The sequence below is a fragment of the Vombatus ursinus genome, unplaced genomic scaffold (assembly GCF_900497805.2).
Source record: "Vombatus ursinus unplaced genomic scaffold, bare-nosed wombat genome assembly UNPS02010394.1, whole genome shotgun sequence".
Classification (NCBI taxonomy): domain Eukaryota; kingdom Metazoa; phylum Chordata; class Mammalia; order Diprotodontia; family Vombatidae; genus Vombatus; species Vombatus ursinus.
Window position 1 is genome coordinate 5,846,006 of NW_020950172.1, and position 12,487 is coordinate 5,858,492.

Sequence of the window (12,487 nt, forward strand, 5' to 3'; positions counted from 1 at the left end):
TCTCAATAAGTTATTGTTCTTTAAAAAAGGGGGGATGTGGATGCAGAGGTAACTCTTGGACCAGCTTACAGTTTAATAAAATAGGTGCAGAAGACAGAAGCCAAGGCTTGTGGCTGACCAGGAAGGCTAAGGACCCCACAGGGTGATTTCTTGGAAGCTGTGTTTAGGGCAAGGGGAGATCCCTGTGCAGCAAAGACTGGACCCATTACTTAAGGCCAAGGTTGGGCGAGGGGCAGGTCTTAGGTCATGGGAGCCCAGTGCAGGGGCTGGAAGGGACTCCAGAGGTCATCAGGTACAACCCTCTCATTTGATGGGCCTGGCGAGGGGGTGACTTGTTCAAGGTGACTCGGGGCCTTGTTCTCACACTCTGCTCCCTTCTCTGCCCAATCCTTCAGCTGCACCGTCACTTCAGAAAGCCCACCCTGGCTGCTCCAGCTCACCCCAAGCTCTTTGGGTCAGACCCCAGAGTTCCTTGATTGTACTGGGGAGATAGATGAGAAGCAGCCCCAGGCAGCCCTGCCCTCAGGGGGCTGCCAGTCTAGAGAAGACTTGGGATACACTTAAGGAACAGTCAGAGAGTTGGATAGGATGGGGTCCACCAGAAACCTGAACTGTGCATCTGCCTCTAAGGCCTGGAGGAGCTGGAGAAGGGAGAGATCAGGGTAAGCTGAGGCAGTCCAAGATGGTGGCAGATGAGGCCAGCCAGGAGAGAAGGAAGCCAGGCAGGTTTCTTCCCCAGCATCCCTTGCTCTGATCCTGGACCCCTCTGGAGGAGCCCTATCACTTTCTCTCCTTCTTCCCTTCCCTCCTCTTCCCCTGGATCTGGGGCCCACCCCCCATCCCCTGCTCCTCCCTCGCAGGCTCTCTCTTTTTCTTGGCTGGGCATGAACTGGGGGAAGGGCCCTTTCAGGACTCTCGCTACCTTGGGTTCATGCCCTTCCAGCCCCCTGACCTTCCTCCAGGAGCCCCTCACTGGGCTTCTCCTCTCCCCCATCTCCCTGCCTATGGTCACACTCCCCCTATGCCCTCGGCAGGCTCTGGCCCCAGTTCCTCCGCAAGATTCCACCCTTGCCCACCTTTAAAACCCAATGCCATGCCCTCTCCTCCAGGAAGCTTGCCAGGCTCCCTTTGGTTGGAATTATCAGTGGCTTCCCGAGACTTTCCCAACAGCAGGGAAGTCAGGCAAGGTTTATGACTGAGGCTTCCCAGCCAATGGAGCAACGGCTCAGGAGGAGGGAGAGACTTGGTCATGCCGCCAGCATCGGCCTGCGGATTCGGAGCTGGGCCTTCGGCTCTGCCCGCCACTCCAGGGGTCTCATGACTCCTCCGAGGCCGAAGGGCGTCAGGCCAGAGAAGGGGCTAGAACTCCCCAGCCGGGAGAGATTTCCTGGGAGTTCACAGAATCCTCGACTCATTTCAGGGTCATCGCTCCCAGCCCGGACCTGAGCAGGGATCCCTTCTATAGGATTCATGACAAGAGACCTCTCAGTTTCAGCCCGAGTCTTTCCAGTGATGGAGAACTCACTACCTATCTAGGCAGCCTGCTGCACTTGAGGAGGGCTCTAATCGCAGGGAAGTTTTTCCTTGTCTCCGGCCCGGCTCAGCCTCTCCACATCATTACCCACCCCTACTCTGCCTGCACCCATTTCTCCTAGTTCTGCCCTCTTGAGTTAAATGTCACAAAATTCCAATGAGGCTGCCTGGTTCTGCCCTTTCACAAAAGGGGAATTTGGAGCACAGAGAGGGTGGGTGACTCACTCCATGTCACACAGTAAGACCTTGGTGAACTAGGGACTGAATTTCTCATTTGGGCTCCTCCACCTCAGGGCCCTGACGGCTCTGAACCACACACAGGGACTCCCCAGCCCCGGCCACTTTGGACATCAAAGGACACGGACGGTCACAGGCTAGGAGAAAAGTTCACTGTGTGTGGTTGGAGGCTTCAACAGTCAGGCCTTCCAGGGGCTTTCTAGTTTCGGGGGGTGAAATTTCCTTTTTCTTTGTCTGATGTATTTACACTGACAGAGCTGGAAGGGAGCAGTCTCCGGCCCCCTCCCTCTGCCCCGTGGCTCCTGGGGGCCTCCCTTTGGGGCCAAAAAGAACCAGTCTCATTTCTCCTCTTCCTGACAGCACGTGGCTGTGTCCCTGACCAGCTCTTCTGCAGGCTAAGTCCCTGGCTCCTTCAGAAAAGCTCCTGGTCGAGAATGATCTCAAAGCCCTGGGCCGCCCTGGCTGCCCTCCGCTGTCCGCTTTCAGATGGGAAGACCAGAACTGAACTAGATGAGGCAGACAGAGTCTGAGCAGAGCAGAGGACGGGAGGATTGGCACGTTTCGAACAGAGCAGAGGACAGCAGGGGTACACACACACACAGACACACACAGAGACACATGCACACGCACGCTGGCTCTTTGGAATCACGGCTTCCTTCTGGCCACCCCCTTCGTAATACTTTGGAGAAATTCGCCAGGCGAGTCAAAGTCCCTGGACAGCCGTTTGGAGACCCCGTTCTCCATCTCCCCTTTTCGACCCTCAGGTAGATGCTCTTGCCATTTTCCTCCTTATCCTGGTAATTAACACCCTACGAGTCATTTCCAGTAATTCTCCCCCTCCGCTCTTTTTGGTAGATAACTGGCTGCCAAAGGGAAGTCCGGCACCCGTCTTCTCTTCTGTCACGCCCTCCCTCAGACCAGGGATCTGCCCTCAGCTCTCCCTAGCGCCGGTCCCTCATCTCCAGTCACCTGCTGGGCCTCTCCACCCAGATGTCCCGGAGGCATCTCAAAACCACCACAGCTTCTTAGATTTCCCTCCTCCACACTCAAGGCTGCACCCCTCACAGCCTCCAGGCTCACCAGCCCCGGTCAGCCTTACCTCCTCCCTCTCCCTTACTCCCACATTCAACAGTTCCTTTCTTGTAGGTTCACTCCCGGCAGGAGCCCGCTGACACCATCTCCATGGTCCACTTGCAGCTTTCCTTACAAGTCACTAATTTTCCAGCTCAGGCGCCTTTGCCCGGGCTGTGGCCCGGGCCTGGGACCTATGCCTATTTTGTTTCGAGCCTCAGTTCCAACACCACCGACCAAGCGCTGTCCCAGATCCCCACTCAGTTGCACCATCCTTTGCCTAAGAAATGACCCGCTTTTGTGCCTGCTTTTCTAAGCAGCCTATCTTCCCCTCAATAGAATGGAAGCACCTTGAAGGGAGGGACGGTTTGTTTTTTCAGTCTTTGCACTGCCAGGTCGTGGAGCTGTGCTCCACACTTCCGTTGCGCAGCCAGGCTTATTCAACCAACCAACCAGCAATCCACAAGCGTTCTAAGCACAGAGCAGGTGGGAAGGGAAGGGCCCCCCTCCAGGACCTTACTTTCTGATAGAGGAGACAGTGTAAAGGACGGGCCACAGTAGGGGCCCTGCCCCAGAGATGGCATCTCCCCATGCCTTTGGGAGAGCGTTCATTCCTCACACAGACCACGCCCCCCCTTGTATCTCACAGGTAAAACGAAGGGAGTGAAGACCCTCCTGGCTCCAGCACCGCCTTCCAGGAGCCCGGCTGCCTCGGCCGCAGTGCCCCGAGAGGCCAGGGACCCTCAGCCTCCTTTGCGGCAGCTCCCGGAGGCTGAGCACCCTTCCTCCTCCGCTCCGAGGGCTGATGTTTCCTTGCTCCCCATTGCCTCTGGCATCAAAGTCCTGTGGCATTCAAGGCCCTTCCCTGTCCAGCTCTGTCCTGTCCTTCTAGACTGATTCCCTCTGGCTTCCTGCTCTTGCACTCTGGGTGCCTGTTGAGCTGGCCTTCTTGACGCTCCCTGTACAAGGCAAGCCCCTGGACCTCTCTAAGCCTCAGTTTCTTTCTCTGAAAAATGAGGAGACTGGACTACATGGCTCTGGATCTGTATCCCTTCGTCGGGAGGGGGAGGTGGAGAGCGGGGGAAGGGTACTCCCCCCCCCAACCCCAGAAGAAGCCCAGGACTCTGCCACTTTTCCGAACCCAGAGTTTGTGGACTTGGGAGGAATCACCCTGAAGGATGTGGTGAGCTCCTGGCTGTCCCGGGGACCCCTCCCTGCGATGTGCCGGGCTCTGGGCCTGTTCGGGGCAGTGTCCTGTTGGAAGGCTCTCCTGGCAGGGAGAACAGGCCTGCCTGCCTGGCTTTCCGTGTGTCTCCATCACTCGTCTCTCCTAATTGGGCTCCAAACTGCCCCAGACGCCTGCTGGGAGCCCTGGGGGGTCAGGGGCCTGGGGCAGGAGCGGGGCTGGAGCCCAGCGGGCGTCTCCCCTGCCGCTAGTCACAAACACCCGCTCCATGGCCAGCTGGGTAGGGCCCTGCGGGGTGGCGGGGCCTCGGGCAGCTCTGACGCAATGCCAGGGCAAGGACAGACTGGTGTTTTTCTCCAGGTTCTGGGGGGTGCCCAGCACAAGGCTGACTCAGAGCCCCTGGCCCCAGGACAGTGGGGGATTGCCAGATCAGGTCACGGAATCCTCCCTGGCCCTCTTCTCAGAGAAAGCCGGAAAAGGAGCAGCTCCTCCTCTGCCCCAGAGAAAGATGGGAACCTGGGTCCTGCCCTCAGGGGGCTGCCAGTCTGGGGGGCGGGTCAGAGGAGGAGCACCCCAGGCCCCGCCCTCAGGAGCTCACTTTTCACCAGGATGATGAAGCCTCCACCCCAGGCCACAAGGCCCAGCTGCCCTACACTCCATGGTCTTGGGCCCCTTTGTCCTCAGCCTCTGTCTGACTGCCCCTCTAGCCCTGCCCCACATCCCATCTCTCCTTCCTCCAACAGGCTGCTTTCCAGCCCCAGCCCTCAGGGCTGAGCCTCTCTGATGCCCCGCTGGGCGACTAGGCCCTCCTTTCTCTTCCTCCCTCCCATCATCATTTCCACCTGCCTTCATCCCCCAGACTAGCTGAGTCCCAGGGTGTCTCCCCTTTTCTCCACTGGCCTCCATCCTAGTCTCTTTCCTAGCCTGATTTGGAGCCAGGGGTTCTGGGCCCCCAGCCTGACCCTACCTACTAGCTCAGTGACCTCCCCACAAGCCATTTCACCTGGGCCTCGATTTCCCCATCCTTAAAATGGGGATAAAATATCTGAATGCCCTCTCCCCCAGACATGTAAAGAAAGTACTTGGTGAACCTCAACCCCAAAGCCCCCTCCTCCCTCTGTGAGCATCTCATACCTCCCCTAGTCTGTGAATGGCATGAGGGTTAGGATTAGGGCATCCTCCCTGGTCAGCTGAGCACAAGGCAGGGTGCACAGTGGGCACTTTAGAGAATGTTTGCTGAATGAATGAGCTTGGAAGAGAAGGTCCACCTCGGCACTAGTGGAAATATCTGCATTTTCAAAAACGGTTAGTTCTCTCTCCCAAGTGGGTTAAACATTCCCCTTGTGTCTGCCACTTGAGGGGGATCGTTTTATCGCTAATCTTTGATGCTCTGACCCTGCATGGGTGAGGTTGGGTGATTGGCTGATGCCCCTTGTCACCAGAGAACAGGGGTTCCCCTGGGCTTGGGGTTAGCCTCACACCCTTCCCCAATAGGCCTGAGAACTGAGCAGCTTCCTCAAACCCCACAGCACCCTGAGAGTGGAGATGGCCCTCAGGCCACGCGCCCTGCTGCTCTGGGTAGGGCACCTCCTACCCCCTGGATGGGATGGGGGGCGATTGATCTTGCCATCACCCCCTGGTTCTCGCTCCCCTCTGGTCCAGAGTCCCCCTCTCCCTCTCTCCACTCTCTCATCTCACCAACAGAGGTCACTCAGCCCCCACATCCCTGCTGAGGGAGGCATCGGCAGGCCAGATGCTGGGCCAGGCCAGGTGGGCAGTCACCCACTGCTGCTGAGATGGTGGCCCACACACCCACCACCACTAGGATTCCTTATCAGGTAGGACTCGGGCTGGCCTCCTTCAAATTCTAGGAAATGCTCCCTCCTGCCCTGACCACTCTCCCTGGGCGTCTTGGGGATGGAGAAGGGAACAGCCCTGAACCCCTTCAGGGAGCTCCCAGGCTGGGGGGACAGGAGCAGCCCCAGGCCCAAGGGTTCCCAGGCTGGGAGGACAGAGGAGGTTCCAGAGTAGCAGGGCATCACACGGCAGGGAGGGACATTAGCTAGGGTCACTAAGGAAGCAGAGGAGATGTAAGTCAGCTGGTGGGAATTTGGGAAAGAGGCCAGGATGGAGGCCTGTGGAGAAAAGGAGAGACACCTAGTCTGGGGGATGAAGTCAGGTGGAAATGATGATGGCAGGGAGGAAGAAAAAGGAGGGCTTGGCTACAAGTGGGCTGGAATCATCCTGTAGGAGCATGGACCTCAGTCCTACAGCCTGGGGTCTAGGATACCTCAAGACTCCAGCCCCTATGCCTGCCACTGACAGGCAAGGTCCCTCACCTCCCCCTCGCCCGGTCCCCCAGCCCACTCTGGGTGGGGGGGAATGGGGGGTCTCAATACCTTCCCCACCTAGGTCACGAACAGGAGACCTCTCCTCACCTCACCTTTCCTGTCCCAGGCATAACACCTGTGATTTGTTAACCCTCCCCCCATAGCCCGCTTTGGGTGGGGGGGTCCCAACTCCTTCCTTAACCAGATCACGGACATGCTACACACCTGCCCCTCTCATAGTACAGGTGAAAAGTCAAAAGTGAGAGGCAGGAGGGCTCAGGTCACTGAGACCACTGTCCAGCCCCTGGTCAGCCCCAGGGGAGGAGAGAGGGGTCTGGACAGTTTACGGCTCTCTGGCCTTCTGCCCTGACTTCTCTTGCTCCCCCAAACCTGGAGACCTAATCCTAGCTTCCAAAGCTAGACAGCACTGGAGGGTTTGAGAAGTTCTGCTCTCCTGGCGGTTATCAAGTGGGTCGGACCACTAGTATTCCCATTTCACAGATGAAGAAACAGAGGCGCAGAGGGGAAGCCCATTTGTCAGGGCTTAAGGGTTAGAGCCAGAACGGCACACTAAGAATCCCAGAGGCACTTGTTATATACAAAAAAAAAAAAAAAATTTAATTGAAATAACCTGTATAAAAAAATATGATCTCCATACATTTCACACTGTTCAAGTGAAGGACCGAACCCCAAAAGCCAGGCCACACTCAGGGTGACCTGGGCACAAACACAGCGAGTAAAATAAATTAAAGGGGCTGCTGACTGCCACCCTCCCCCCCCTCCCTGCAAGGGCCAACAAAAGCCCCGGCGGCGGGGCCAAAGGGCCCGCCGCCTGCCCCACTTAAAAAAAAGACATTCTATTCCCCTTAAATTAGGCTTTGTACAATAATTCTCCATCTTCCAACAAGTACAGGGAGTCAGAAAGAAAACATACAGTGGACAGGAATGCGAGAATTCAGGGTCAGTCGAGCCACTGCCACGAGGGGGGGGCCAGCTCGGCGCAGAATCAACTCTCAACAATAAATTAAGCCCAATAAATAGGCCCGGCCACCAAGGCCGGGCCGCTGTCCTCAATGGTCATACAATAAATAAAAAATGGTCGCTATCATACACGAGGGGGACTCCGGACATAAATACGCGGACAGGGGCGGGGGCGGGGGCGGGGGCCGGGTCAGGCCTGGCTAGTTGCATTGATCTGTGCATCCTCTCGAACAGGCCCATCCACACTTAAGACTAGAAGGTGGCCAGAAGGGCAGGGACAGTGGAGAAGGCGGGGCTTAGGCAGAAGACCAATGAATGAATGAAGGGAGGAAGGAACAACGGGCGGGAGGGTCAGGCAGGGGGCGTTGTGCCCAGAGGTGAGATGATCCGAAGGAAACAGGGGTGGACATTCCTGATTTCCGAAACCAAGCGGCTAGCCCAGTCTGGCCTCAGTGCAGACCGCCAGAAAGGTGGGGGAGCAGCAGAGAATCGAGGGATGGGTGTGTGGCCAGTACCCTCCCTGGGGGTCAGTCACAGGGCGAGGGTGCCAGGCCCCAGGAGGTGAGGAGGCAGGGCCCTCGACTGAACTGATTCTTTGGGTAGACGCAGCTCAGGACCCCCCTCCCCACCCCCACTAAAGCAGCTATCAGAAAGGCACTCAGAAGCAAGGGAATCCGTCCCAGCTCTATGAGAGCCAAGAAGTTGAACGTGGGATTCTAGAGGTCGCGTGCTCGCTGCTCCCGGAGGAGAGGCGGGGTGGATGGGCCCGGCGCCCGCCCGCCCACCCGCGGCCGGCCATCAGCAGGGGCCCTGAGCCCCTCAGCCGGGGCCTTGACTACTGGAGGAGGAGGGGTTTCCTAGCCCTGCCCGGTCAGCGTGCCCTGTGCCCTGGATCAGAGAGCGCGTGGCGGCGGGCGCTGCGGCTCCCTCTCTCAAAGGCTCTCGTTGCTGGAGCTCGTGCTGGACACGTCCGTGTCGATGGTGCGCAGCCGTAAGTCACAGTCCTCGGACTTCCCCACGTCCGAGCGAAGCATCCAGGGGTGGTCGAAGATCTGGTCCAGGGTGGGCCGATCCGACGGCCGCAGGGACAGACACCATTTGATGAGCTGCTGGCACTCTGAGAGGGGGAAGGAAGGCAAGGTCAGCCCCCCGGGGACACGCCCCTCACAGCCAGCCTCCCTCCTTTCTATAAAAGGCTGCCCTGGGCAGGCACACCCGAAAACGCCCCCGAAGTGCTCCAGGGTCCATGGGGAGCTCACGCGCCCCCCCCCCAGCAGTCCCCCCCCCCCCCCCCCCCCCCCCCCCGCCGTCCCCTCCCATTCCCACGGCCTCTCTGACGTCCACCCACTGTGCCCGGCTCTGACCTCTCAGGCCAAGCAGAGACAACCTGACCCTGCCTCCCTCGCAGACAAACGTAGGTCCCCCGTCCCTGGCCTCCCCATCGCCACTCACCAGTGGAAATCCTCCTCCTGAAGTACAGCCGGCCCCGAAGGATCTCTTCGTCTTGCTCAAAGGGGATATCCCCGCAGACCATGTCGTAGAGGAGAACCCCCAGGGACCACACGGTTGCCGACCTGCCGTGGTAGCGGTGGTACCGAATCCACTCCGGAGGGCTGTACACTCTGGTGCCTGGAGGGAACACAAAGACAGAAGCCCCGGGTCACAGGCCGCCCCCGTCTGTGTCTGTCCCCCGCCTCCGCCCTGAGAGAGGCCGGGACTATTATGTTACAAGGCCAGTGGAGAGCCGTCAGCTGACTGCTCACCGAGGCCGTGGCACCGCGTGGCGTCTGCGGCAGCGCCTGCCCGGGACCAAAATTAGACACAAAAGACCCGAGGAAGAGGAGGAGGAGGAGGAGTGAAAGACGATCCTCCGGAAAAAGCCCAAACCCGTTTGGACCCCGCAGGGCTTGGTTTGTTTTGGTTTTTCAGACAAATCTCATTTACCAGGGCAAGGAGCCCAGTGGAGGAGGAGAAAGGGGGCCTCTCCCCCCGCCAAGCCAGGCTCCGGCCTTGCCTAATAAGTAGCTACTGGCTCGGCCCACCCGCCGGTGCCTTGGAAACCACACTCAACCTGGAATTTGTGATGCAGGAGGTCACATGAGCTGGGGACTCGAGTTTCACAACAAACAGATGTGAAGTGAGGATACGGGGCTCTTTTGGGGGGGGGGAAGGAGGAGGAGACTAGTCCTCCAGCCAGAGGGGGATCCTCTCCCCCTCCCCTCTGGGTGGACCTCCTCCGCCCCTGCCCCAGGGATGGAGCTGGCTGGGGTGGGGGCAGGGAAAAGCCAGCCCCGGCATTCCCGGGGTTTCAATCTGCAATGCAGGGTTTTCTTTCTGCAGCATCCCGCATCCTTGGCTGGCTCCCTCCCTCCCTCTCACGCGTGCGCACATGGACCGCCTGCCAGGAATCTACCCCCCCTTTCCCCCACGACAGGGCTCCCTCATTGGAGGGAAGCATCAGGGTTCTTGCATCAGCAGACCTCCCCCAAAAGAAACACCTTCTCCTACCAGGTAGCCAGCTAGCTCTGGGGGCTGTCGCCCTCCCACCGAAAATCCCACACGACCTTCTGTCCCCTCAGCGCAGGGGCAGCGAGACACCCCAAACCCAGAGGCGGCGCTGGCGCTGAGGCATCCTCCCCCAAACACCGCCAAGGGCACACACAGCGCTAACTCACCATCAAAGTCTGTGTAGACTGTGTCCTTGAGCAGGGCGCCCGAGCCAAAGTCGATGAGCTTGAGCTCCCCCGTCCGAAGGTCCACCAGCAGGTTCTCGTCCTTAATGTCCCGGTGGACCACCCCACAGGCATAGCAGTGGCGCACGGCCTCCAGGACCTGGCTGAAGAAGCCGCGGGCCATCTCCTCCTCCAGGGCACCCTTCTCCGTGATGAAGTCAAAAAGATCTTTGACCAGCTCCGGCCGCTCCATGACAATGAGGTAGCCCTCCGGCCGCTCGTACCAGTCCAGAAGCTTGATGACGCCTCGGAAGCCAGAGCCCACCTTCTTCAGGAGCACAATCTCCAAGGGCACCATCACGCCAGCCTGGAGAGGGTGCACAGAAGCCGGGATATGAGCCCCGGGCCTCCGCACCCCAAAAGGCAGCCAGACCCTACACCCGCAACACGGTGTCCCCAACCTGCTCCCACCCCACTTCCTTTAGAGGTTTTAACACCTATGTGGTTTAACCCAACTATGTGCTTGGCACATAGTAGGTGTTACAGAAATGCTCTGCCCTTCCCACACTCCCGGGGACTGCCCACCCTTCTCAGCCTCCGCTTCTTCCTCCTCCCCACACCCCCGGTTTAACCCAGCCTTCTTCCCCTCCTCACATACAAACAAGGTGACTAAGCTTCACCCCCCCCCACACACTCCCCCTTCCCCGGCCAGGGCCCCGTAGGGAGAATCTGGGGGAAAGCCCCAGCCTGGGAAGGGGCCTGTTTTGGGCACAGGAGGAGGAGGAAGGAAGGAAAGGGGGTGGGGCAAAACTCCGGCATATCTCTCACACCCCACCCCCCCCACCCCATGTAAACAATAACAGAGGGGCGGGAACCCTGAGCCTCCGCCCCGGTGGGGGGGGGAAGGGGAGAGGCAGCAGCGGAGGCGGGGCCCAGGCCAGGGCTGGATAGGAGCAGGTCCCCCCCTAGTCCCCCCTTCCCCAAACACCGGCGCCGGCCCGGCCCGGCTTGGCCAGTAGGTCTGTCTACTTACAATTGTACCCCACTCGGTGACTCTCTCCTTAACCACATGCTTCACAGCGACCTACCGGGGGAGGAAGGAAAGCCCGGGTTAGACGCGCGGGGTGGGGCGAGGGGCGTCTGGCATTTCCAGACAGCCTCGCTTCCCTCCGAACCAGGGGGTTCTGGGCTGTCTGGCTCCCTTCCCGGACTTCTCCGAGGCTGGAGGGGCTCGGAGCCCGGGGGAAGGGGCAGCCCCTGGAGCTCTCCCCTCCCCCCGGCCCACGCCCCGCGCCCCGCGCCCCGCCTGAGCGACGGAGGTGTCCGTCCGGACAGCCGCCCGCGCCGGGGATCGGCCGGGGCCCCCTTCCCCCCGGGGACTCACCGGCAGCCCGTCGGCGATGCGGCTCCCGGCGTAGACGGTGCCGAAGCCCCCGCTTCCCAGCACGGAGCCCACCTGGTAGACTTTCTCGAAGGGCTCCTTGTCGGCTTTGGCTGCGGGCGGAGGAGACAGTGGGGAGGGGGGGTTGGTGCGGGGCCGCGCCGCGCCGCGGAGCGGGGTCCCCCCGCGCCGCCCGGCCCGGCCCTTACCGGGCTGCAGGATCTTCACGGGCAGGTGGTCCACGCTGCTGGGGCTGCAGATGTGCGCCAGGGAGCCGAACTTGGACAGCAGCATCTTGTCTCCGGGGCAGGGGGCCCACGAGGCGGCGCGGCCGGGGGCCGAGGCGCGGAGCGCGCGGGGGGCGGGGGGCCGCCGGGGCTCGGCCGGACACGCCCGGAGCCCAGGCGGCGGCAGACCCGCCGACTGCCCACGGGCGGCCACGAGCCCACCGCGGGGACCCGCAGCACGTCACCCTCCCGAGGGGAGGAGGGCGGGCTGGAGCGGCCCCGGGGCTCTGATCCCCCGGGCGGCCGGGGGGCGACGGGCGTCCGGGGCAGTGGCGGCGGCGTCCGGGCGAGCGAGGGACCGCGGGAGGCAGGGAGCGAGCAGCCGCCCCGAGGTGCGGATCGTGAGCGAGCCGGCGTCCGAGGCTGGGGCCGGGGCGCCGCCGCCGCCGCCGCCGCCGCTGCTGCTGCTGCCCACGCTCGGCTCGCTCGGCTCGGCTCGCCTGGTCCGCTCGCCTGGCTCGGCTCGGCTCGCCTGGCTCCGCTCGCCTGGCTCCGCTCGCCTGGCTCCGCTCGCCTCCGCTCCGCTCCGTCCGAGCCGCGCGCTCCGCTCTGAGCTCGCTTACACACAGCGCTCGCCTCTTAACTCCCAATATTTTGGTGTGGGGGGGGGGGCGCTGTAGCCGCGTATCCCTCCGCGCGCCCGCAGGAGGCGGGGGCACGTGGGGGGGGCCTGGGAAACACCTCTCCTTTCTGTTCGATTTAGCAACACCGCCCTCCCCCACGCACGCGCGCGCACAGGCTCACGCTCCGGCTCCCTCTCCCCCCCACCCCGCCAATGAGGGGAACTCAAGGAAAGCCGCAGGAGAGGA

The 12,487-nt window shown here is 61.0% G+C and overlaps 1 protein-coding gene across 2 annotated transcripts; it reads right to left on the reverse strand.

The window, feature by feature from the left end:
• Positions 1–6,954: 6,954 nt before the first annotated feature.
• PIM3 (Pim-3 proto-oncogene, serine/threonine kinase) lies at positions 6,955–11,726 on the reverse strand. 2 transcript variants are annotated; one of them, XM_027854359.1, is made up of 6 exons: positions 11,601–11,724; positions 11,395–11,504; positions 11,044–11,094; positions 10,014–10,377; positions 8,791–8,967; positions 6,955–8,455 (listed from the first exon to the last, which is right to left on the reverse strand). In XM_027854359.1, the coding sequence occupies exons 1-6, from the start codon at positions 11,683–11,685 to the stop codon at positions 8,271–8,273; spliced, it is 972 nt and encodes a 323-aa protein (XP_027710160.1). In that variant the 5' UTR covers positions 11,686–11,724; the 3' UTR covers positions 6,955–8,270. The 2 variants fall into 2 exon arrangements, with proteins under 2 accessions (XP_027710160.1, XP_027710159.1); XM_027854358.1 differs by having other exon boundaries at positions 11,395–11,726.
• Positions 11,727–12,487: the final 761 nt, after the last annotated feature.